The sequence below is a fragment of the Sorex fumeus genome, unplaced genomic scaffold (genome assembly GCF_029834395.1).
Source record: "Sorex fumeus unplaced genomic scaffold, SorFum_2.1 ptg000075l, whole genome shotgun sequence".
Classification (NCBI taxonomy): Eukaryota; Metazoa; Chordata; class Mammalia; order Eulipotyphla; family Soricidae; genus Sorex; species Sorex fumeus.
This window is the reverse complement of record NW_026606132.1, coordinates 25322552-25343827: the sequence shown is the minus strand read 5'-3', so window position 1 is coordinate 25343827 and position 21276 is coordinate 25322552. Positions and strand designations below refer to the sequence as shown.

Sequence of the window (21276 nt, the reverse complement as noted above, 5' to 3'; positions counted from 1 at the left end):
AGAGTGTGCAATATTTGTACACTCACTCTTTTTTTTTTGACATGTTTCACTTGGCATGGTGTCCTCTGAGTTAGTCCCTGTGGTTCCAAATGGCAGAATTTCCTTTGGTGGCTGAATAATATTTCTGTGCACATCACATCTTTTTGCCCTAGATACTTGTTATATAGCACCACATAACATCATGTACATGTAAGGTATAGAATGCAATGTATAATACATGTGTATTGTAAAATGAGAACCTTTCTAAGATGTCTTAACACAATCATAATCACAGCTTACTATGAGTGTGATTAGAACATTGAAAATTTAACGGACCCCCTCCAGTACTGCCATGTAAGCTCATCTACCAGCCTTGCTCCAGAGACTCATAAATAAATCTTGAATTAGCCACAAAAGGTTTATGGACACCCATTCATGGCTTAGACATCTGTGGCACCCCAGAAGGAGGTGGGTCAGTCCAGTCCCTACCCAAACAGAGCCCTGGCAGCCACTTGCTCCCGCACTCCAAAATTGCCACCGTGACTCCAGATTAACTTCATCATCTCGGGATGAACCTCACTGAGAAATTAAACTGGCCAAAAATTGAGGTATGCAGGTCTTTGTGACTGAAATCTCCAGGCTTTTAGGATTTGGGATGGTCTACTCCCCAGCACCCTACACTTCTGAAAATGTGGCGGTCACACCATACTCCGAAGCTACTGCCCAGTTAAAAATTTAACTTCAACTGTATCACTCACTTAAAAATTATGGATTTCCTTGGATATCTCAAAACTACAACACTGATAATCCAGTAGTAGCACACCAGATTGGATGTGATGTGATGTAGAAGTCAACCAATCTCAACTACCCGAACAGTAACGCAGAAGGCTTAACCTGTAACAACAGCTTAGTAATCCCTCATACAAGAACTTAATGACTCCATGGTGAAATACAAAAATTTATACTTTTTTTCTTAAAGAAATATTTTTGATCATCCTGTTAGCAAACTATTGATAAAAGGCAATATAAAATAAATGATTGTGGGCCTCCTATGGGTGTAGCTTGCCAGGCTCTGCCATGCAGTTGGGAAACTCTTGTAGCTTGCCGGGCTTTTTGAGAGCGACAGAGGAATTGAACCCAGTTCGGCCACATGCAAGGCAAATGCCCTACCTGCTGTGCTGTCGCTCTACATATAAAATAAAATTTAATGCAATGTACTTTAGATTCCAGAGTTGTAAATGTGAGTAGGCATTTTATTATGTTGTAGTAAATGGTTTTACTTTCCCTATTTGTTTAGGCTAAAATTTTGTAGCAATCACAAATTGACTCTTACTGATTTGTTTTCTGATCATTCTGTTTGCCATTTCTTTTTAAATTTTTTAAATTTTATAAAGTGGTTCACAGTATTTGATTACATTTAATACTCATACATCAATCCCACCACCATTAAACCTTCCCACCACCATATTTCAGGTGTTTCCATTGTGAACCCCAATTCCTGACCCAAAGCAGAACAGAAATAATATAATATTGACCTCTAAGCTTGGTTGCCTCCTTCTTTGAATCCCATCAAGTGTGGTGCGGTACTCTTGGAGTATGGGTAGGGTGTGTCCTATGAAGTGTCGTGCCGTGAGGTCCAAGAATAGGTTCACTCGTGGGTGAGGCTTAGCCCGAGTATGTGGAGAGCGGCCGTGAGCAAGACAGCAGTTGAGTTCTAGAGGTTTTAGGCTGATGGGGCTGGGTCCCTTGGGGCGGGGCAGAGTCTCACCCGCCCCCTTCTCGGGTGCCCTGAGTGAAACAGCCTGGCACAGGGTTCGGCAGCATGGTTATGGTGAGTGTCATGTTATGCTCTCTTCCAGGAGAGAAGGACGTCTGGATGGTGGCCTATGATGGGATTATCTGGCGCCAGCCGGAGGTGACTTATGGGTGTGACTGCTGAGTTGTTGGAGACAGGGGGATATGGGCAGAGGATCTCTGTTCCAGGTCCCATTGAACTCAGAGTTCTCAGTCACAAAGGCTCGCACACCTGGGTTTTCTGGGGGTTCACTCGTGAGTGAGGCTTGGCCTGGGCATGTGGAGAATGGCCGTGAGCATGTCGGTAGTTGGGTTCTGGAGCTTTTTGGCTGCCGGAGCTGGGATTCTATTTGCCATTTCTTAAAGTTTTGTTGGAACAAGTAATATAAAGTATATTTGGAATGTGCTAATGGAGCAATTGGAGTTGAGAGGGAAACTGGGGGCAGTGGTGGAGCGAAGGTCACACTGGTGGTGTTGGAACACTAAGTAAGTAAAAGTAAAGGCCCTCCCGTTGATCATCGATTTGCTCGAGCGGGCCCAGTAACGTCTCCATTGGAGACTTTGTTGTTACTGTGTCTGGCATATCGAATACTCTCGGTAGCTTGCCGGGCTAAATGCATGAAAAAGTGTATAATGAACAACTTTGTAAATCAGGGTGTTTTCAGTAAAAATTTATGCTCACCAGTGGTCAAGTATGAGATACAATATCATTAAACCCAGTCACCATGCTGAACATAAAATTTCTGTACATTATTTATCTTTTAACTAGAAGTTTTTCTCCTTGACAGCATGACAAATTTTACACTGCTCCACCCAACCCTTTGCAATGACTTATCTGGTCTGTTTCTATGAATTTGACTTGATGTGAGAGAAATTGTCTTCCTTGGTCAAACTTCACTTAGCATAATGTCCCCAGCCCATCTGTGTTGTCAAAATGACACGATTTCCTTTTTTGAATAATATTTTCCATCATATATATAACATATATCTACATACACACATATATGTCATATATATGTGTGAGCACCATAGTATATATACTGTATATATATGTACAGTATACACATATACATGTATATATATATAAATATAATAAAAATATATTTATATAATATGCACATCATTATATATAATACATAATATATAATATATGCATCATGTAATAGCACCACATTTTAAAATCCATTTATCTACCTCAACTGTTGGGTTTAAAGCTGAAATGAACTGTGTTTTTGGAATGGTGACTGCATTTCTTTTGTACATATAAAAATGGGAATGCTACTTTTAACTTAGTCCTATATCAAGTTCCTCCTGACCTGGGGAGTTTTTTTCTCTCCCTTCAACTTTCCAATAAGCCTTTCTGCTTTCCAAAAAATGGGGTTGCTGGGTTGCTTGATAGTTCCCTTCATTGGTAGTGGGTGTGCTCAGTGGTCCTCAGGAACCTTTTGTGACCCTGTGCCAGAACTGAGCCCCGTCAGTGCTGTATGTGGTGCCAGGGATTTGTCCTGGGGTTGTCAGATGCCAAGCAGTCTCTCGGGCCTTACTCTTCATTTTGTGATGCAGTTCCGTTCTGTTTTCTGTAGTGTCCCAGTTTATGCGAGTCCCTGAGTCATGTATGCGAGTTCCTTTTCCTCCATGTTCTCATCAAAGACTGTTTTCAGCTCCAGGGTGTAATCATTTCAGAATGACACTCCCCGGCCTGTCTCTCTGATCTTTCCCTCTCAGCCCTCTGGATGGTAGCCATTCTCACCTGTAGCCATTCTCACCTGCCCGGGGTGATTGCTGATGCTGGATTTGATTTGCTTTCCCTCACTAGCGAGCCATGATGAGCATCTTTCCCTGTGTCTGTTAGTCATCTTTGTATCTTGTGGCCAAGTTGCCAAGTCCTGTGTGTGTGTCTCCCCCTTCTCTTTCCTCTGCTGATGTGGTAGCAGTGACTGGGAAACACACACACAGACACACAGAGACACACACAGACACACACACGGCTGTGCTTCAGCTCTGTCCATTTGGGGTCACACACAGGCTTGGCGGATAAGGGTCGCACTCCTGACCGTGATCCTCACACATCGTCTATAGTGCTGGCCAGGGGCTGTCTTGTTAGTGACAGTCCTATACTCCTGACTTCGGTGTGGTTGGAAGTTGCTGGGGACGACAGACAGCAAGGTGCTAGGATCGTAGTTAGGGCATATAGCAGCATCGGGGATTGAACTCATGGCTTCGTGCTTGCAAGGCAGTTCTATCCAGTGAGCTATTTTCTGGTCCCCACTACTGTCCATTTTTGAAGTCAGATTTTTGGGGCAGCTTTTAAATTTGTTGTTTGCTCGTGAATTGTAGGAGTTCAGTATGTATTCCTGATATTAGTCTATTATGCACCATACAGTTTACAAATACTTTCTCTCATTCCGTCGATTTCCTTTTTTTTTTTTTTTGCTGATTTTTAAAATGAACATTAGTAAGGTACTGTGACTCGCAATTTGTTCCTAGTAGAATCTCAGGCATATAAGTGTTCCCACCGCCAGTCTCAGTCCTTTCCCCAGCATGCCCAACCTCCCTAATAGGAACATATTTAACATATTTAAAGTTGGCTTATTACAGGTTCTACATTTTTTAAAAATTTAATTAACAGCGATTTACAAAGTTACATGGTTGAATTTTAGGCATAAACTATTCTAGCAGCAGTTCAGTGCTTGGAGTTTGCACCTCACGGTTTTGTTGGTGTTCTGTGCCTTGGATCGAGGGTGTCCCCTCGCCCACAGCACACTTGGGCCCTGTTCCCCCATTACTTCCTTTCTCATGTTGTACGATTTTTCTTTCTTTTTGAGTCACACGCAGCGATGCTCAGTGATTACTCCTGGCTCTGCACTCAGGAATTACCCCTGGCAATACTCGGGGGATCATATGGGATGCTGGGAATTGAATCCCATTCTTCCGTGTGCAAAGCAAAAGCCCTACCCGCTGTGCTATCACTCCAGCCCCTGTTGTAGGATTTTTTCTGTTTGTTTATATTCAAAGGTTTTATGTAGTCCTACTTATTTTTATTTTTGTAGCTGGAGCTTTCAGTGTCATAAAAAATTGGCAGGTGAGAGACACAGTTAAGTGTTAAGTACAGGTGTTAAGGCACTTGCCTTAGATCCTACCAACCCTCGTTTGAATTCCCAGCACTGACGGGTTATTCCTGAGTTCCAAGCCAGGAATAGCACTGCAAAGTGATTCCAACTCCCCGAAAGCTGCCCCACCCCCCAGTTTTTCTAAAATGCAGTTCAAGAAACTTTTCCGTATTTTTCTTGTGGGAGTTTTACCCTTTCAGTTCTTTTATTTGGTGTGTGGGGATCACACCTGGCAGTCCTCAGGGCTTACACTTGGATCTCCACTCAGGAATTTACTCCTGGCGGTTCTCAGAGGACCGTAGGGGACGCCAGGCAAACACCCTGCCTGCTGTACCATATCTTCAACCCTTTACTCTTTCCGATTTTACACCTACGTCTAATTCATTCTGAGTTAATTTTGTTTGTTTGTTTGTTTGTTTGATTTGGGGGCCAGGCCACACCTGGCTTTATTCAGGCTTTCTCTTGGCTGGCTCTGTGTTCCTGCTGATGCTCAGGGCACTGTATGCAGTGCTGAGGATCAAGCCTGGGACATGGTGTGCAAGGCAAGGAACTACCGTTTGAGCTCCATCTAAGTGAATTTTTGCTAGTGGGTTCCAGCTCTCTCTATGGAAGTTGTGAGGGTGATGAATTCCCTTAACGTTTGTTGTCTGGGCAGGTCTTTTCCATTCCATTTCTGAGAGCCCTTTGTTGCAGTTAAAGTGTCTGTGCTTGGCAGGTTCCGTTCTTTAAAATTTGTCTTTTATTTTCTATCACTATCACTATCATCCCATTGGTCGTTGAAGTACTTGAGTGGGCGCCAGTAACATCTCTATTCCTCCTAGCCCTGAGATTTTCGCAGCCTCTTCTTACTCGTCTTTTCCCAACAACGATTGAAGGCTCTTTCAGGGTCAGGTGAATGGGACCTATTGTCGTTACTGTATTTGGCATATTGAATACACTGCGGGGAGCTTGCCAAGCTCTGCCCGTGTGGGCGGGATACTCTCAGTAGCTTGCTGGGCTCTCCAAGAGGCATAAATGGGTAGGAAGGGTCTATAATGTGCCTCGCGGTCCGGAAAGCGGCTTGGAGTGTGGTGGTGGTTGGGCAGTGGAGGTCGGCTGCTGGGGCTGGGCCCCTTGGGGTGGGGAGGGCTCACACCTGCCCCACAGCCTGGTGTGGAGACCAGTGGCATGGTTCTGGGAGCCTCCTTTTATTCTCCCATCTGGGAGGAGCATCCGTGAGTTCTGGAGGTGGCCGATGAGGAGGATTATCTGGTGCCAGCAGGGTGTGGCTTATGGGTGTGATCCCTGAGTCACTGGAGACTGGGGGAAGCAGGCAGAGGATCTCTGTTCTGGGTCTCGTTGAGTCCAGAGCCCAAGGTTACAAAGTTTCTAATTATCTTTTATTTTATTTAAAAAATTTAATGTCCCTTTAAACATGTAGTATTTCTTTTACTTAGGCATCGAATTTACAAAGCTTTTATTTTCTTGATTCTGAATGGTGCTCACCTGACGGTGCTCAGGACTTATTCCTGGTGCTAATCTCAGGAATCATTCCTGGCCATGCCCAAGGAACGACGTATGGTGCCAGAGAGCCAGCCCAGGTTGAACGTGTGGAAATTGATTGTGTACTGTCTCTGTGGCTCACATGTAAAGCTGTTAATAGCAGAATTTGGGGCATTTAGTATTCCAGTATTCCAACTCTAAATCCACCACCAGTGTCAGCATACGTCCACGAGTGTCTTTAATTTTCGACACTTTAGGGGCCAGAGAGATAATACAGTGAGCAGGTGGGATGCTTGCTTTGTACACAGCAGACCTAGGTTTGAGCTCCAGCATCCTAAATAGTCCCCTGAGCGCAGTAGGTGTGAGCCCTAAGTGCAGAGCCAGGAGTAAACCCTGTGCACGGCTGGCTGTGGACCAAAAACTAAAAAACAAAGTAGACGAGTGAGAGAAAGAGAGAGAAGGGGGGGGAGGGAGGGAGGGAGGGCACCTCAGGATTAGCCGCCTTTTCCTGGGCCTGCTACTTAAGTTATTTCCATCTTTTCCCCTTCTGGCCCCCCTACTGTAGGTGGGCCCTAACAGCAGGAGGGAAACTGGGGACATTGGCGGTGGGAAATAGACACTGGTGGAGGGATGGGTGTTGGAACATTGGATGACTGAAACCCGACCATGATCAGCTTTGTAACTATATTTCACAGTGATTCAATTAAAAATATAGTAAAGGAAATGATCTAAGGTCTCTGGCAAAAAAAATTTAGACAATTTCTTACAAATCTGATTTGGAGACCTTCATTTGGGTGAGAATTTAGGGGACTCTAAACTTCATGGACTAGGATGCCTAAGTCTCTCCCTACATTTGGGAAGTTCTCAGTCGGTATTTCTTTCTTTTTTTCTTTTTAAAGTTTTTAAACGGGCTGGAGCGATAGCACAGCGAGTAGGGCGTTTGCCTTGCATGCGGACGACCTGGGTTTGATTCCTCCGCCCTTCTCGGAGAGCCCGGCAAGCTACCGAGAGTATCCCGCCCACACGGCAGAGCCTGGCAAGCTCCCCGTGAAGTATTTGATATGCCAAAAAACAACAACAACAACAACAACAAAACAGTAACAAGTCTCACAATGGAGATGTTACTGGTGCCCACTCGAGCAAATGGATGAGCAATGGGAGGACAGTGCTGCAGTGCTAAAGTTTTTAAATATGAAGGCACCATGATTTCCATGGTCGCCCAGAGTTGAGTTTCAGCCCGCTAATAGCATGATTTTATGCTTCCTTCCGGCTGCATAGGATTCCACTGTGCCTGTATCCAGCGCACTTCCACAACGAACTCAGCTGCGCTTGGCCACCTACGTTGAGTCCACGTTTTAGCTCTTGGCTGAGCGCTGCACTCAGTACTGGTTTGCAGATGACCTGGTGAATGGGTGTTTTTTTGTGTCCTGAGGGTGTATACCCAGGAGTGAAATTGCTGGCTGGTGTGACAGCGCTATTCTTACTTAACTGAGAACTCTCCATACGGGTTTCCACCAGGGTTGAACCAGCCAACATTCCCAACGTTCCCGCTCCTTTTGCCACCTCTTTCCTACCAGCACAGATTGTTTTCCTTTTTTTCCCATATTATTTAATTTTATTTTTATCACTTGATCACTTGACTTCCCGTAACTCATCGAGTTGCTCGAGCGGGCGCCAGTAACGTCTCCATTCATCCCTGTCGCGAATTTTTTTAAATGATTTTTATATATGTTTTTAATTGAATCACTGTGAGATGCAGGTCCATGGTCAGGTTTAAGTCATACAGTGTTCCAGCACCCGTCCCTCCACCGGTGTCCATCTCCCACTGCCAGTGTCCCCAGTTTCCCTCCCACCACCCCACATACCCAGCCAGCCTGTCTCTAAGGCAGACACTTTCCTTTCTCTCGGTCTCTCTGTCTCTGTCTCCCTCTCTGTTTCTGTCTCTCTCTCTCTCTCTCTCTCTCTCTCTCTCTCTCTCTCTCTCTCTCTCTCCCTCACGTTCGGGGCATTATGGTTTGCAATACAGATACTCAGAGGTTATCATGTTTGTTCCTTTATGCGTTTTCATCACGCAGTTCTTATCCAGAGTGATCATTTGCAGGTTTTGTGTGTGTTTTTTTTTTTTGGTTAAACTTAGTCGCTGTGAAGTTACAAAGTTCTTTACGATTGGGCTTCAGGTATACAGTGTTTGAACCCTGATCTCTTGCCCGGCGTCCACTTCCCTCCTCTACCAGTTTCCCCCCACCCCTACTGGCCTCCCGCCCACCGTCCGTTTCTAGGAGAGATGCCCTATCTGTCCATCTTAGCTGGGTTTTGCACTGTGGATTATGGTACGGTAATATTCTATATAATGGATGTGTATGTGTTTTACGCTGTGGTTTACAGCGCCATTTCTGACAGGGTTTCACACATAACATCTTACTACCCTTCAGCACCGTCTCCTCCTGCCATTTGAATGCTTCCTTTCACCGTACCCGGCCCCCATCCTATCCCCAACCCCCTCAGTGCCCCGTGTCCTACTGGCTACCAGTTCTCAGGTTCTTCGTTTCCATTGCCTTTGGACTTTATTATTCCCTCATTATGTTTCCTTCTGCCCCGCAGATGAGAGAGAGCATTTAATGTTGGTCTCTCCCTCTGACTAACTTCACGCAGCATGATACTCTCCCAAGTCCCTCCAAGTAGCAGCAAACTGCATGACTTGATTTTTTCCTGGGGCCAAATAATCTTCCATTGTATACATGGGCTGGAGCGATAGCACAGCGGTAGGGCATTCACCTTACAAGCGGCCAACATGGCCGACCCAAGTTTGATTCCTCCGCCCCTCTCGGAGAGCCCGGCAAGCTACCGAGAGTATTCGATATGCCAGACACAGTAACAACAAAATCTCCAATGGAGACGTTACTGGGCCCGCTCGAGCAAATCGACGATCAACGGGAGGGCCTTTACCTTTACCTTTACCTGTATACATGTGCCATAGTTTCTTTATTCAGTCATCAATTCTTGGACACTTGGGTTGTTTCCAGATCTTGGCTATTGTGCGTAGTGCTGCAAGGAACATAGGGGTGCAAATGTCTTTCTCTATTTTGTTTCTGGGTCTTTTGGGGGCATATTCCAAGATGTGGAGTTGTTGGGTCAAATGGAAGCTCAATTCCTAGCTTTTTGAGAAATATGCATATTGTTTTCCAGAAAGGCTGGACCAATTGGTATTTACCTCAGCAGTAAATGCGAGTTCTCTTCTCCCCACATCAATGTCAGCACTGGTTGTTCTTGTTTTTTTTTGTTTTTTTTGGATGTGTGCCAGTCTCATGGTGTGAAATAGTATCTCATGATTGTTTTGACTTGCATCTGCTTGATGATTAAGTGATGCAGAGCATTTTATGTGCCTTTTGGCCACTTGAGAGCAGAATGTTTTAATTAAATAAGATTCCCTCCTCCCTTTCATGCTGATGTTGTTTCTTCAATTTCGGGGCCTGGGGGTTACATATACTTGACTGGGGCGTCACACACATTTGATTGTGGCATTCACACGCTTGACTGTGATGCTCCCATAGCTGGTTGTGGTGCTTGCTGGTGGATTGCACACCTGAGGATTGCATCAGAGATTACACCCTTTGTTGTGTTTCCAGGGATCTTGTGGGATCACATTCAGGCATGTGCAAGGTTCTAGGGACCCAGCTCCGGGCCTCACTGGAGTCACACTCACAAGCAGCACTCCATACCTGAGACATCACTCAGCCTTCCAAAATTCTCATTTGAATTAAGTCCTGCTTATTAGTTCTTTCTTGGACTGTTGGTGTTTGGTGTTACAGCTAGCAAGCCATCACCAAAACCACGTCATGCTGCTTTTTTCCTGTTATTTTTTAGAAGTTTTATCATTTTTATGTTTCAAATTTTAGTCTCTAATCTACTCTGGGTTAATGTTTCTGAAGCATGTTAGGTCTATGCCAAGATTCTTTTTCAAACATGCATGTGAGGTTGTCCAGCACGATTTCTTGAAAAGACTCTTCTCTATTGTACTGCCTCTGCTTCATTGTCAAAGATCAGTTGACTGTACTTATATGGGTCTATTTCTAGACTCTATTATATTCCATTGATCTGTCTCTTTTTCGCCAATAACATACTCTCTTGGTAATTGTAATATTGCACTGTCTAAAAGTTGGGTAGTGTCAGGTCTCCAACTTCCCTTCATTTCTTCAATATTGTGTTGGCTATTCCGGGCCTTTCGAGTCTCCACGGAAACTTTAGAATCAGATTGTCGCAATGCACAAGATAACTTGCTGACATTTTGATTGAGATTGCATTGGGTTTGTAGATGAAATTGGAAGACCTGACTACTTGACAATATTGGATTTTTCTCTCTCCAGGAACCTCTAGTATGAGATTATTTCTTTCATTCTTTGATCTCTTTCATTAGTTTAAAAGTTCTTTTCATATAGATATGGTACATACTTTCTTACATTGTACAAGATGCTTCCTATTTTTTTTAGGGTTTTGTTTCATTTTTCAAATTTTATTAATTTTTTAATTGAATCACCGTGAGATACAGTTACAAAGCTGTTCACGATTGGGTTTCAGTCATACATTGTTCCGACACCTGTCCCTTTACCAGTGCACATTTCCCACCATCAGTGTCCCCAGCTTCTCTCCCAATGTCCCTCATCCTCAGCCTGTCTTTAAGGCAGGCATGCTTCTGCTTCTGCTTCTGCTTCTGCTTCTGCTTCTGCTTCTGCTTCTGCTTCTGCTTCTGCTTCTGCTTCTGCTTCTCCTTCTCCTTCTGCTTCTGCTTCTGCTTCTGTTGCTGTTTCTGTTGCTGCTGCTTCTGCTGCTTCTGCTGCTTCTGCTTCTGCTGCTTCTTCTTCTGCTTCTGCTTCTGCTTCTGCTTCTGCTTCTGCTGCTGCTGCTGCTGCTGCTTCTGCTGCTGCTGCTGCTGCTGCTTCTGCTTCTTCTGCTTCTGCTTCTTCTGCTTCTGCTTCTGCTTCTGCTTCTGTTGCTGCTGCTGCTGCTTCTGCTTCTGCTTCTTCTGCTTCTTCTGCTTCTTCTTCTTCTTCTGCTTCTGCTTCTGCTTCTGCTTCTGCTTCTGTTTCTTCTGCTTCTTCTGCTTCTTCTGCTTCTGCTGCTGCTGCTGCTTCTGCTGCTGCTGTTCTGCTGCTACTGCTTCTGTTTCTGCTGCTGCTGCTTCTGTTTCTGCTGCTGCTTCTGCTTCTGCTGCTGCTTCTGCTTCTGCTGCTTCTTCTGCTGCTGTTCTGCTGCTGCTGCTTCTGCTTCTGCTGCTTCTTCTGCTGCTGTTCTGCTGCTACTGCTTCTGTTTCTGCTGCTGCTTCTGCTTCTGCTGCTTCTTCTTCTGCTGCTGTTCTGCTGCTGCTTCTGCTGCTGCTGCTTCTGTTTCTGCTACTGCTGCTGCTTCTTCTGCTTCTGCTTCTGCTTCTGCTTCTGCCTCTGCTGCTGCTTCTGCTTCTGCTGCTTCTTCTGCTTCTGCTTCTTCTTCTGCTTGTTTTTCTGCTTGTTCTGCTTCTGCTTCTGCTCCTTCTGCTGCTTCTGCTTCTGCCTCTGCTGCTGCTTCTGCCTCTGCTGCTGCTTCTGCTTCTGCTGCTTCTTCTGCTTCTGCTTCTTCTTCTGCTTGTTTTTCTGCTTGTTCTGCTTCTGCTTCTGCTCCTTCTGCTGCTTCTGCTTCTGCTTCTGTTGCTGTGTCTGCTGTTTCTTCTGCTTCTTCCGTGTCTGCTTCTTCTGCTTCTGCTTCTCCTGCTGCTGCTTTTGCTGCTGGTGCTTCTGCTTCTTCTTTTTCCTCCTCCTCCTCCTCCTCCTCCTCCTCCTCCTCCTCCTCCTCCTCCTCCTCCTCCTCCTCCTTCTCTTTTTCTCTTTCTCCTGTTCTTCCTCCTCCTCTTCTCCTACTTCTCCTTCTCTTTTTCTCGCTCCCCCTCCCTCTCATTCCCCTTCTCTCCCTCCCTTCCTCCTGCTCCTCCTCCTACTTCTCCCTCTTCTGCTCCTACCCCCTTTCTCCCTCCTTCCTTGTTGTCCTTGCCCTTACTGTCTTCCTCCTCTTCCTCCGTGTCCTCCCCCCCCCCACCTTGGGCATTATGGTTTGCAATACAGATACTGAGAGGTTATCACGAAGGAAGGATGTTTCCTTTTTAATGATACTACTGTCAATGGTACTGGGTATTAAATTTAAGTTTCACTTGTTCATAAACTTGTTAAGTTCACTTGTTCATAAACACAGAAGCTGTTTACTTCTTCACATTCACTCTGTAACCTGCAGCCTTACCATAGTCACTTTTTCCCAGAGGGATTTTAATTCTGTATTATGGATTATTTTGGATTATCTATATCACAATAATGTCCCGTATGAACAAAATAATTTATTTCTTCCTTCTCATGATCTTTTCTCTTTTTTTCCTACTGACTTGGCCAGGACTTTGATTATGATGTTGAAAGCAGAGGTGAGAGAGAGAGTACCCTTGCGGAGTTCCTGATTGTAGCGAGTATTTGTATTTCTCAGCACTGTGAGATGTTGGTTGTATTTTTTTGTAGCTACTCATTATCAAATTGAGGTAAACCCCTATATTTCTCAATATAGTGAGAGCATCCAATTGTTTAAAATAGCCACAGAGCATTTCCTTATATTGAAGTGCCGTATTCTATTGAACTGTTCATCTTCAATAAACACTTGATCTATTTTCATTTATTTTTGCCTCACGAGCAGGAGTGCTGTAGAAATCTTATACATACCTCTTTGGACATGTGCACAAGTATTTTTATGTAACAGGTGCCTGGAAAAGGATTGAGGAGATGTGCATTTTTAATTATTTTAACTTTACTTAAATTTTAAAATTTAATTTGTGTTATTGGGAGAGTGGGCTGGAGTGATAGCACAGCAGTAGGGCATTTGCCTTGCACGCAGCCAGCCCGGCTGAGCCGGGTTTGATTCCTCCGCCCCTCTCAGAGAGCCCGGCAAGCTACCAAGAGTATCTCACCCGCACGGCAGAGCCTGGCAAGCTCCCCGTGACGTATTCAATATGCCAGACACAGTAACAACAAAATCTCCAATGGAGACGTTACTGGGCCCGCTCGAGCAAATCGATGAAAAACGGGAGGGCCTTTACCTTTTACCTTTAGGACTGGAGCGATAGCACAGCGGATAGGGCATTTGCCTTGCACGCAGCCGACCCAAGTTCGATTCTTCCGCCCCTCTCGGAGAGCCCAGCAAACTACCAAGACTATCCCGCCCGCACGGGAGAGCCTGGCAAACCCCCCCCCCCCCCCCGTGACGTATTCGATATGCCAAACACAGTAACAAGTCTCACAAGGGAGACATTACTGGGCCCGCTCGAGCAAAACAATGAACAACAGGAGGACAGTGCTACAGTGCTAACAGTGCAGATGCTAGGTAAATTAAGTGCTGTGAGTTATAAGTAAAAGTAAAGTAAAGGCCCTCCCGTTGATCATTGATTTGCTCGAGCGGGCCCAGTAACGTCTCCATTGGAGACTTTGTTGTTACTGTGTCTGGCATATCGAATACTCTCGGTAGCTTGCCGGGCTCTCCGAGAGGGGCGGAGGAATCGAACTCGGGTCGGCCATGTTGGCTGCGTGCAAGGCAAACGCCCTACCGCTGTGCTATATATATACCCGCTGTGAGTTATAGTTTTTAAAAACTTGGGGGATGGGTTTGAGCGGCACCTGGTGGTATTCAGGGCCCAGCCCTGCATCTGTACTCTGCAATAACTCCTCTCCAGGGTGGGGGCCTACATGTGCTACTGGGCATCAAACCCCGGTGAGCCACGTGCAAGGCATGAGCCTTTCCTGCTCTATCATGTCTCTGGCCCACAAGGGCTCTGAGCTTTGTTTTCTTGCTGGATTATGCGTTCTTAACATAAACTGTGGCACATTTTCCTACTTTGAGTTTGGGGGTCTTGAGTTTAATCTTCCTGTTTTCCTTGTATTGGATTAGTGTTCTTTTCTGTTAGCATTCGCCTCCCGGATACTGTTGTGATAGACTGCCTTTTCCTTTGCCATTTTGTTTTCGGTTTTAATTCGGTCACCAGCAGAGTCTATTGCTTATATGTCTTTTTTTTTCCTTTTTGGGTCACACCCGGCAATGCACAGGGGTTACTCCTGGCTCCGCGCTCAGGAATTACTCCTGGCGGTGCTCAGGGGACCCTATGGGATGCTGGGAATTGAACCCGGGTCGGCCGCGTGCAAGGCAAACGCCCTACCCGCTGTGCTATCGCTCCAGCCCCTTAGATGTCTGTTTAGCGCAACAAATGCAATAGGATGTTAAGCCCCTTGATACTTAATTTTTGGTGGTCCTCGGTATCAAATTGGGCCTCATACAGGCAAGGTCAGTGCTCCACTCCTGGGCCACATCTCCAGCCCCTTTCCTCGTTTCTTTGTTTTATTTGGGGGCCGCACTCTGGTGCTCGGAAGCTCTGTGGGGGGAACCCTGCGCTCAGGGGTGGCTGTCTGTGCTGGGGACCCATCACTGCATCCCGCCTGCGTTGCCTGCCGTCAACCCAGCGAGCTCTCTCTGACCCCCTTAGAGTCATTTTAAACATACACAATCAAAGCATCCTAAGTTAAAATTTGTCTTTTTTACTTAAATTGTTTCTTTTTTTTCTATTTGAGGACTTTCCTCAGATTGATATTTGCTTGTTGATATTACTCATTTTTAGTGAATAGTCTATATGCTAAAATATCTTTTTTTTTAATTTTTAAATTTTTATTAGTGAGACATCATGAGGTACAGTTGCAGACTTGCACATTTTTGTGCTTGGGTTTCAATTATACAATGATCAAATACCCATCCCTCCACCAGTGCCCATTTCCCACCACCACGGATCCCGGTATCCCTCCCACCCCCCATCCCCCCATCCCACCCTGCCTCATATGTATTTATTTGGTGGTTGCTCTTAATTTTTAGTATAGCAAATATATTGCAAAAACCTTATTTCTTAGAAATTTTAGATGTTGCTTATGTGATAAAAAAAATGAATATAGTTTCCGTATGCTGCACATCCAGTTTCCCTTATTAGGATTCTGCATTAGCAGTAATGAACCAGTATTAACGCATCGTTATTAACTGCAGTTCCTACTGTAATGGGATTTCTTAGTGTATTTTTAGGTTTTATCCAAATTTCTTTTCCTGTTCCAACGTCAATACAGTGTGCTATATGACTTTTCATAATTAATTTTCTAAGTATCTTCTTGGCTGTGCTCACGTCACACTTCCTTTGTTTCTGAGGGCCGTTAACAGTTGTGAGGAGTACTGGTCTGAGATTCTGTAGTATGCTCTTTAATTGTATTTGTTGGATTTTTTTCATAACTCTCATTATGTGTGCTACTTCTCCTCACATCATATCAGGGGTGCAAACTGCCAGCCTGACTCAGCCCCACTGATGTGGTCCTTGACGATCTGCCTGATGTCCTGTTCACCAGCTTTCTCCATTATAACATCACTTTTGCTCCTCTTTCATATTTTTTTTTATCTCTTTCTCTGAGATAATGTTTTCTACGTAGTATATATTTCAGGGTATACTTTTGCACTTCTCTTCAAAAGCAGTTTTTCAAAGGAGGGGGAGGAGGGAAGGGAGCATGAGATAATGACTGGGGGAACTGGAATCAAGGTACCATGCTCTGAACAATAAGAGCATCATATAAGCTATGGTGCGTCAATAGAACATACTTATAAAAGGAGTTTGTCATATGATGGTCCCTACCAAAGTGCTAGTGTGTCTTCAGCTTTCCTCTCCGTTGTGCCCTGGATCCTTCCCTCTCTGTCAGGGACGGTTCTGGGAGAATCAGATTCCAAGAGTTAGCTCTGGATGAACTTTGCCTTTCTTTGGTTTCTTTTTACCTCACCTCTGAGTGAGATCACCTGAGGTTGGTCTTTTCTCTTCTGATTCGACTCGCCCTAGACCCATCTGTGTTGTAGCAAGACGCAGCTCAGTCTTTTCTCATAGCTGAGTAGTATTCCACTGTGAAAAGATGCCTCTGTTTTTCAGCCATTCATCTGTCACTGAACACTTGTGTTGTTTTCGGGTCTTGGCTGTTGCACGCGGTGCAGCAGTGAAGACGGGAGTACTCGCATTCTTTTGAATTAGAACTTTATGTTGTTTAGACAGATGTCTAGGGAAGACAGCCCTGGACCATAGAGTAATACTATTTATTAGTATTTTAAGAAAGCTTGGGATGTTTTCTATAGGAGCTGGACTGGTTTACCCCTCTGCCAGCATGTATGAGGGAGGTCTTCAATGGTGATGGGTCATTGTCATTTTGATTTACATCTCCTGAACAGTAAGTGAGGCTGGGGAATATTTTTTCTCATGTGCCTGTTGGACATCTGTGTTCTTTGAAGGAGTGTTTGTCTCTACTGCTTATTTCTTTGTGAGCTTGATTTTTGTTGTTGTTGATTTCTATGAGTTATTCATATACCTTGAATAGTGGCCTCCTGTTGGATTGCTGTTACCTTTGGAAGGAAGTCATTATGCATGGCCAGCGCTGATGTAGTAGGGAGACACACTTCACCTCCTTGAGGAAGAAATGTCTCCGTAAGTTAACTTGAATCCTTCTGTACACGCTGATGTTTGTTCTTTTTTTTAATCAACATGATTTTGTGTCTCTTTGGTACTTTGGGTGAGAATCAAGTACTACTTACCGTTCAAATTGCCCCAGTGTTAGCCACTGTGCACTTTTCAGTTAACCCGTGGTCCCTTTCATGGATCCCTGCCAGTGTGTGGGGTCTGTTGCTAAATTTTTTTATTATTTATTTTTTTAATTAATTATTTATTTTTAATAACGTAGGAGTGTGTGGGGCTGGAGCTATAGCACAGTGGATAGAGCGTTCTCCTTGCATGTGACCGACCTGGTCGACCCGAGTTCGATTCCTCCGCCCCTCTCGGAGAGCCCGGCAAGCTACCGAGACTATCTCTCCCACACAGCAAAGCCTGGCAAGCTACCCGTGACGTATTTGCTATGCCAAACACAGTAACAACAAATCTCACAATTGAGACGTTACTGGGCCCACTCCAGCAAATCGATGAACAATGGGAGGACAGTGCTACTAGAGGAGTGTGTGGGGTTTGTTCAGTGCACCGTGAGATGCTGCAAGCTCATCTCAGATATTTCCTGCCCATTGTGGAATTAGTTTTTACCTCCAAGAAACTTCCTTTTATTGGAGAATGATATTTAGAATGATCCAGATACTAGGTATGCTCATTGATCCTGGGGCATTATTTCTTCTGGGTCGTCTTAGGTGACAGAACGAAAGTGTCTGTATCTATATCTGTATAGTAGCCCCCGTATGTACATGGATCTGTAAGCATTTTTTTTTTGCTTTTTTGGGTCACACCCGGCGATGCACAGGGGTTACTTCTGGCTCTGCACTCAGGAATTACCCCTGGCGGAGCTCAGGGGACCATATGGGATGCTGGGAATTGAACCCGGGTCGGCCGTGTGCAAGGCAAACGCCCTACCCGCTGTGCTATTGCTCCAGCCCCTGGATCTGTAAGCATTTTTTGTAATCATCTGTGTCTGCGACTCTTACAAGGATCTTCAACTCTGCTCAGTTAACCACATGGATAATTCCTATCTTCCCCTCTTCTCCAGAAGCAAGAAACTTGGCTTTTATAATCAACCATCCCGTTGCTTAATTTGTTCAATTCCAGTATATGCACCTAATGGTTTGCTTGAGAATTCATAATGGCTTCACCCCCCAGAGGGAATGAGAGCTGTCGAGGTTAAAGGCAAACAGTGTTGGACACATAGGCCTCCTTCTGAAGGTAGCTGCTTTCGTGAGAACGTTTACCACAAGCCCTTCAGCTATGTGTGACTGATCACAGCTACTCATCACGGTGCAAGGACTGGGGTAGAGGCAAGTTAGGGACAAGTACCCTTGATTGACAAGAGGCAGAGCAGCCTGTGTGCTACCTGTATGGGTGAGAGAACTCCTCTCCGAATCAGCTACGCTTAGAAACCAATCTGCCCTCTTATAGACGTCGCACTCTGAAGACTTTCATGGTAAGATTATACTTCATGCACCGTGCAGTTCTTTGAACCTTCTAGGCATTGGAGACTGTTTCATTTTTCAGTTTCGGTGGGAGTAAGTTGTTTGTGGAAGGGTTCAACTCAGTAAATATGTGGGTGCTTCAGCTGATATCCTTGGCATTTCCTTCATGATGCGAAAGCGATAGAGGGTCGTTACTAGAATGCTGCTTTTTCTGGGGAACATAAAGTAACAAAATGGGAGACTAACACCCAGGAGTGGCCGAGATTAGTACCAGGAATTTTGCTCCATGACTTGGAGGCCAGCCACACGTGCTAGGGGAAAAGGAAGCTCAGAGAAGGGAGCACCAAATAAAGGGTGTTGGGAGGATCCTCCCAGGGTGGGAGAAGCATGCTGAAAGTAGACTATAGATCAAACATGATTGCCACTCAGTGCCACTCTTGCAAACCACAGGACCCAAAAGGAGAGAAGAGAATAAAAGGGAATGCCCTGCCACAGAGGCAGGGTGGGATGGGAGGGATGGGGGGTGGGAGGGATGCTGGGATCCGTGGTGGTGGAGGATGGGCGCTGGTGGAGGGATGGGTACTTGATCATTGTATAACTGAAACCCAAGCACAAAAATTTGTAAGACTATAACTGTACCTCATGGTGTTTCACTAATAAAAAAATAAATAAATATAAAATAAATAAAGGAAGATACAGAAAAAAAAAGAAAGAATGCTGCTTTCATGCAGATAGCCAAGTACTTCATTTGATTCCAAATCTGATAGCGGGAAGGGCACGGAAACTTTGGGGCTTATACACATAGAGGGGTGTGAAGTTGCACCCCCTGACTTCAGATAGTACTGGAAACCAAAGACACAGCAGCATTTTCTTTAAAGAACTGTTTTCTTTTTGGATTTTTAGCATCTGCGGACTCCAGTGATGACTTCAGGTCCAGGAATGCAGTGAAGGGCCCCTCTTCCGTGAGGCGTGAGTAGTAAATGAAATACAGCCCTCTAAAGCCAGCAGCAGGACCGTGTGCTCCCTCCTCAGAAGACGCACTCCAGGAAAGTGATGTGCAGTGCACTCGGACCGCTGAAACATGGTTTTCATAAATTCCATTATTTCCATGGAAATCTGAATATTTACAACACTTTGCCTCCTTTGTGGAGAATACCCAACAAAATACAATCGCTAATACAGCCTTTTCTCTGGCTCCGATGATAATTCTTCTGGCTGGAGTCTGCACGCCCCAGCCTCTTAATATCTCCCTTAAAATATTTTCCTGCATCGTCCTGTCTGTTTTTGTTTTGGGTATTTGGGGGAGGGGTTCCCCAAGCAGTTCGTAGGAGACTCTGGGCCAGCGGTTGGGTGTGAAGGCGCGAGGGGGCAGTCCTGTTCAGCCCCCGAGATGCTCGCCACTCCCTGTGCCACCGCGGCTGCCAGGGCCTCCTAGGAAGTGCTCAGGGACCCATGTGCTGCTGGGGATCTAATCAGGATTCACTGTGTGCAGGACAAGAAGCTTCACCCTGTACTCTTTCTCTGTACGGCCTTTCCTTAAAACGGTATCTGCATGGAATCTCCCCAGTGCCAAGAGGGAGCGTCATTTTCTATTCTTATTTTTCTTTTTTGCTTTTTGGGTCCATCTGGCGATGCTCAGGGCTTACTCCTGACCCATGCACTCAGGAATTCCTCTTGGCAGTGCTCGGGGGACCCTATGGGATGCTGGGAATCAAACTTGGATTGGCCGCCTGAAAGGCAAATTCCCTCCCCGCTGTGCTGTCGCTCCAACCCCCTCTATTCTAATTTTTAAAATAGGTAAACTGCAGTTCTTCTTGTCAGACACCCGAGTGCTTATAAAGTCAAGTTCTCCCTTCATTCCCCCATGTCCTACAGTGCCCCTCTCCCGTGCCGGGAGGAACTGGCTGCGCCTGATTTCAGCGCCTGAGCCTTTCCACACATGAGGCGGGTGATGTTGTGTTTTACAAAGCAGGGGTGGCATCTGAGTCGGGTCCTACACGAATTATGCCTGCACTGGAATTTGTCACTGAATCTGTATTGGTGGGCTGACGGAATGTGTCTCTTGTGATGTGCTGTGAGGCTGCCACTGGAACACAGCACCTCCGGGCTTGGCTTCAACCCCCGGAAGTCAGTCCCCGGACCAAGGTGCAAGCAGGCCCATGGCTCTCCCCTGGAGACTCCCAGGGAGACTGCTGCATCCGTTACACTTTGGTGTCCTTGCAACAGCTGCTTCTGGCCTCAGTTGGCCTGTGTGTCTTCTCTTCTGTCACTGCTAAGGGCATCTTGACCCATTGAGGTCTCACCTGGGTCAGCCGTACAGCTTTCATCTCGAGATCCTTAACTCTTTCCAAATAAGGCCACTTTCACTGGTGCTAGCGATGAGGACTTGGCTAGCTCTTTGGGGGAAGGGGGTACCCTAGTGCATTATTGATGGATCTGTGTATCAGTGTACATGTCCGGATATTTGTGTTTGGGAAGAAGTCCATATCTCATGCTGCAGACATCACAGTGACATGGCTTTGGCCCTGGGTAATGATGCCATTTCCATACTGGAAGCCATGAGCTTGTTTTACAGTTACAAATAGGGTGTCGGTGAACATCATTTGTTTCATTCTGTGGCCACACACTGCTGTGCTTAGGGCTTGCTCCAAGATCTGTGCTCAGGGATTCCTCCCGACAGTGCTCGGGGAACTGTATGTAGCGTGGGAGATCGAACCCAGGTCCATTGCATCCAGGCAAGCTCCTTAACCTGCTGCAGTATCTCTCTGGCTCTTGGGGACCATTATTGTCCATGTCCTTTGTGCACAGCTACAAAATGGAGCTGCCAGGCCAAAAGGTGTGCGTTGTATTTAAGCAGCGTCTGCCACATTCTTTCCAAAATGAGTGTGTCATTATATACGTCTAGCAATGCTG

The 21276-nt window shown here is 45.5% G+C and overlaps 1 protein-coding gene across 1 annotated transcript in view; it reads left to right on the top strand.

The window, feature by feature from the left end:
* Window positions 1-21276, top strand: part of CD99L2 (CD99 molecule like 2) — a 124081-nt gene that overhangs the window by 64529 nt on the left and 38276 nt on the right. The window contains exon 2 of the mRNA XM_056130174.1: window positions 19267-19332. Coding sequence (XP_055986149.1) covers window positions 19267-19332 — 66 coding nt within the window. The remainder of the gene's footprint in view (window positions 1-19266; window positions 19333-21276) is intronic.